This window comes from Electrophorus electricus, chromosome 2 (genome assembly GCF_041902795.1).
Source record: "Electrophorus electricus isolate QZ-2024a chromosome 2, ASM4190279v1, whole genome shotgun sequence".
NCBI classification, from domain to species: domain Eukaryota; kingdom Metazoa; phylum Chordata; class Actinopteri; order Gymnotiformes; family Gymnotidae; genus Electrophorus; species Electrophorus electricus.
Window position 1 is genome coordinate 37,651,735 of NC_137498.1, and position 5,000 is coordinate 37,656,734.

The window sequence follows — 5,000 nt, forward strand, 5'->3', positions numbered from 1 at the left end:
AGCTTCTTGAAGCCGCATGGAGGGAGCTGAGGGTGTAGCTGGGGATGACTTGACAGAGGGTAGTGTGGGATTTGGGCAAGATTTCCGGATTGGTTTTTGTGGAATTATCTGGCTAGATAAGCACAGATTCTGGTCTGAAGCAGTCTGTCTACCAGCTTTACCAGATTGTGAGTCTGTGATTACTTCGTCCTCAGCATTTACAGATCTTAGGCGCACCATCTGAAGCAGAGAAGGTGTAACAAGTGGAATGTTTGCATCCTCTTTTGGGATAGGTGCACTTTTATTTTTGGACAAAGGTTCTTTGCTCCTGCTGTCTTTGTTCATCACACTTTGTCTTCTGAAATTAATAGTAGACTGATCTTCCATTGGAAGAGAAGGGGCAGTAGGCATATCCATACAGAATGCAGGAGCATCAGACGTTGCTAGCTGTGATAAATCTGCAGCTGACATAGCTGATGTATTTGAAGAATCCCCTTGAGGTAGAGGTGAGTTTTCCTCAGACAGTTGCTGTAAAGGTGCATTTTCTGCACTAGCAGAAATTTCAGGAAGTACAGACATTTTTGAACAGACCAGATCAGTACAGATTTTCCCAAAGAACTGTAGTTTGTCATGGGTTTGATCAAACAGTTTGTCTGACACCTTTGGTACACTTAAGACAGGATTGACAGGTTTATTTGTAGTTTTCTCTCGCATTGTGTTAACAATGAGATCTGGGTTTTGCTGTATATAACTGGCTATATCTAATGCATCATACAACTCCTTTGGAGGCATACTGTCTGTCTGTCCATTTTTTTCCCTCTGACATTGGTATGGCCTATCTGAAAGTGATTCTCGTATTAGTGGTAGTGGTGGGGGTGGGGGGAACTCTATCTCATCCTGCCCGTCAAATAGCAAGTCAGCTGACTCATTCATAGGTGGAGGTGGTGGAGGCCATGGACACTCCAGAATGGGTAATTCTTTTTCACAGTGAAGTTCTTTCTCAGGTGAAGGCATAGATGTAGAGTAGGTTGGACATGTTTTAGAAGGAGGTAGAGGAGGAGGATGTCCAGGAGTTGGAGAGGGTGGTGGTGTGGTACTATTGACTACAGGGACCTCTGGATCTAGATTCTGTGTGGGCATATGATTTTGTAACTCTTTGTTGTGTGTGACAGTTATGTCTGTCTTTAGGGTTAATGTGTGATTCTCTGGCAAAATGGGAACATTTATCTCACACTCCTCACTTTTTAACTGTTGTGTTGGTAACTGCACTGTTTGCTGAATATTGCATGCTGCTTGCACCTTCTTTGAATTTATTGGACTTTTCTTTTCAAAAATGTTCTGCTTCTGTGTTTGAATCACATAACTTGCCTTTTCCCTCTCAGAAGATTCTCCTTTTTCATTCCCTGGAAGACCTTCCATGTGCCCTAAAGCTAGATGCTCAGCTAGAGTCACTTCTAGAGCTGTCATAGAGTCATTGTTTGTCTCTGAACCAGGGAGGTGTGTTATAACTTCTAAAGTTGGCTGTCTTTCTGATGAGGTTTGATCAACATTAGAAGTGTTTTGATTTTTCACTAGTAAAAATTGTTGTTGTTGTTCTTGTTCTTGTTGCTGCAGCTCGAATATCCTGTGACTGATTAGGGGTGGACCACATAAAAGTTCAATTGTACGTTTATTGTGAGCCCAGGTTTCAGGGGGTGGTGGAAAAGGAGCTTTTACCTTCGGTGGTGGTGGAATGTTAAACAGTTCCCTGGGCACTGCTGTTGATGGTGGAGGAGGCACATTGTTATTCACTGTTGTAACAGCAATGGAGATGCTGTGCGAATGGGATTCATTGATGTGGGTTTGAATGATCTGATGAACTGGTCCTGGTACAACTGATGAAAGGGAAGCCATTGATGATGAGACTGACACCATAGGGGAGGTTTGTGCACCCATCCTCTCTGGTTTTGGAAGCTTTATCTTCTGCTTTCCTGGAGAGGGGGTGCAGATGCCTTTGGAAGAATGAGTTGGTGTACCACTTTGACTTGAGTATCCGCTCGAAGGTGACATTGTCCTTTCAAATTTATTCTCTGATGATGAGTTGCTTGTTTCAGTTTGAGCACAAGCAGATTCTTGATCAGGGCTGTGTGGACTTGAAGTGAGAAATGTGTGGGACTCATCCAAAAATGTTGAAATTGGAGAGACAGTACACATTTTTTCATTTTTAGCTGAATTAGGATCATCTTTTACATTGAGTCCCCCATCTGTTTGCCTGCCGCTGTATTCCAAATTATTCAAATATTTTGTTTCTGTAATTTCTGATCTTTTAATTTTTTCAGGGTGCAAAGAATATGTCCTCATTGGCGGTGCTGGTGGTAGTTTAGGCTTCAATACAGAGAGACTACGATATAAAAATTGACCATTTTTGGAATTTTCTCCATCATCATTCATTTCCTCTTGCTCTATATTTTGACTGCCTGCTTTGCTGGTTGAACTTAACCAACTGCCTGAGCTCTTAATGCTCACCTGCTCTACATGGTTTAAATCTGAGACTTCCTTCATGCAGTCAATTGCATAAGAAGGTGGAACATTTATTTTTAAAGAGATTGTAGAGGAGTTGGAGACAATTGTCTCAGATGATTGTGAATGGCTCTGATTGGAGCTGGTGGGAGATGGTTCATTTCTGGTACCACCTCCTGAATGTGAAGACCCTGGACTCACAGATGCTACGCTGCTCTTGCTAACTCTCCGTACACTGTGCCGGCTACGGCCTCTGTCAATTTCTATCACATCTATTGCACCAGGAAGGATTGCATTAGGAATAATTTTGGATAAATAGGTTGCCTGTGGAGAGATTGACATCACAGGACCTTGTGGTTCCTGCAGGAAGGAGGAAGACGTTATCATACCAGGTATAGCAAGTGATTTGGGCCTCTGTATAGGTGACATTCGTGGCCCAAGCATGTCATCTTTGTACACAGTTTGTATATGGTGCCTGAGAAGTTGCTCATCTCTGAACTCTTGAAGGGCTTCAATATCCTGTAGGTGTATACGAGCCCCTTCATAATTTGTTATTGGTGCCCTTCCAACAGTTGGTGGGATTATGACTGTATCTGAGTCATCTGGGTCTGGACGCTGCCGCAGTAAAACTCCCTTCTCCATACCTGCATCGGAAGTTTATATTTTTGAAAAATATCAGGCTTTACCATGTTTACAATCAATTAATTATAGTTTTTGAATACATTTTATTTTATTTTACACTATATTATGAATTCCGTACATATCTCTCTCTGAACATGTTGTGGTATGCCCAAAATTGTCGTTCTTCTGTTTCTCTTTCTGCTCTTGTCCAGTTTCTTCACACTGTTCAAGGGCTTAAATGTTGAACCTACAAAGCATATGAACCTAAAAATGTACTTGAAGCTACAAGAGCCAGAAGGTTAATGCAGTATATAATATATTAATATGATTTGCTGATAAGTTATAGTGGGATACAGAAAGTCTGAAATTTCAGTGCAGAATACTGAAGGTGGTATTTTTTATGCATTTTTAAAAACATGTTCTGGAGTCTTCCAGCACAAGAGAAATCATTCTGCGAAGAGCAAGATGTGCACAGGGAATAAACTATTTCTAAATACATTTGGGGAAAAGAATACAATTTTAAACCTGATTTTTTAATCAGGTGCCATACCTTGCCTTGTCAGCACAGGGTGAGAGGACATTGCAGCTGTGATGGAGTAATCGCCAGTGTTGTCAAATCCCAGAAGTCCAGCTCTTTCTTGACAATTGGAATCTTGATTTGGAATAACTCTAGACTGCACCAAAAGCAATACAATTAGGACATTTGGAGAAACTTACTTATAAGATCAATATCATGTGGTTTACTACTATCTTCTGTGGAAAAAAAACAAAAACTTACACCAGTATGATCATCTTGTAGGTTCATTCCATTGTTGTGTTCTGCTTTAGAAATATGGAATAATACACAAATCAGCACTGAGCTGCCTTGAGATAGCTAGTCTGTAAGAAATAATTAAGGTTGCTTAAGTTTGGAAACTGCTGCTACACAGAAAAGTCTCACCCTCTTGTTGCAGTATCTTAAGTCCTTCTTGGGCTTCAATATGTAAGTCCTCCAGATACTTTGGCCTGCTGCTGTGGATGAACACATTCTCCTGGTAGTGCTGGGAGGTCGTGTAATGCACTGTCAGCTTCCTCTGCTCCTCTTGATTTTGCTCAGCTGGAAGTAGCATGAGTCTCTTTTTTTAGATGCCAGTGAATTATTTACATCACACACTCAATTATTAGTTATCAGTAAGCAAATGTTTTATGTGGATACTACATTTACATGTTTGATTTTAAAATATACACGTGATTTTTTGAGCTGACATTGTATTACCAAAACAGTGGTTTATAAGAAAAAAGAAAGAAAAAACATTATTCAAGATTTTATTCCTAAGTAATTCTGGATTAAAAAAAGGTTTTCAATCAATCAATCAATTAAGGGATATGAGGTTTTCTTTTACCCTCCTTGGGTAATATCTGGTCTCTAAGTGCCATGGCTTTTCTTGTCCATGTTAAAATCATGATATGATATCCTGATATTTGCCTTTTAAAACTTCTGAGCAGTCTAAGATCACTATAATATTATGGATCATGAGAAATTAAAAAACAGCTATTTACACTGTTCGATTATATACTCAACTATTGTAAATGTAAAAAATATATATATTTTAAATTAGCTGAAAATAAATGTATACCGATACATGTACACATGAGGGGAGCCATGTTTGTTTTTTTCAATGCAATAGTCTGGTGCTTGCTGGTCACTCTGTGCCTCCATGCCTGCCTATAACCCATGGAGAGAGGACAAACCTCTGGACAGGGGAAGCCCAGCCACTCCTGGAGTGTTGTGTAGCAGCACATGGCACTGCCTGGCAGACAGAATGGCAGACAGACTCACTGCTCAGAGAGCATAAGACTAGCACTGTTTAAGGCCAGAGAAACCTTTCACCCCAGGAAGCATATAATCTGGAATGGTCTGA

At 40.4% G+C, this 5,000-nt stretch overlaps 1 protein-coding gene across 4 annotated transcripts in view; it reads right to left on the reverse strand.

Annotated features, from left to right (window-relative positions):
- The window catches only part of nhsl3 (NHS like 3), a 28,041-nt gene that overhangs the window by 812 nt on the left and 22,229 nt on the right, over positions 1–5,000 (reverse strand). For 2 of the 4 annotated variants that reach the window (XM_081702125.1, XM_081702137.1), the window contains exons 3-7: positions 4,040–4,195; positions 3,878–3,918; positions 3,650–3,773; positions 3,239–3,346; positions 1–3,122 (exon numbers count right to left, since the gene is read on the reverse strand). The exon at positions 1–3,122 is cut by the window's left edge and continues 812 nt beyond it. In XM_081702125.1, the coding sequence (XP_081558251.1) occupies positions 1–3,122; positions 3,239–3,346; positions 3,650–3,773; positions 3,878–3,918; positions 4,040–4,195 (3,551 nt within the window). Of the gene's footprint in view, positions 3,123–3,238; positions 3,347–3,649; positions 3,774–3,877; positions 3,922–4,039; positions 4,196–5,000 lie in introns of all 4 variants that reach the window. The other 2 variants (XM_035529366.2, XM_027006363.3) reach the window with 1 other exon arrangement.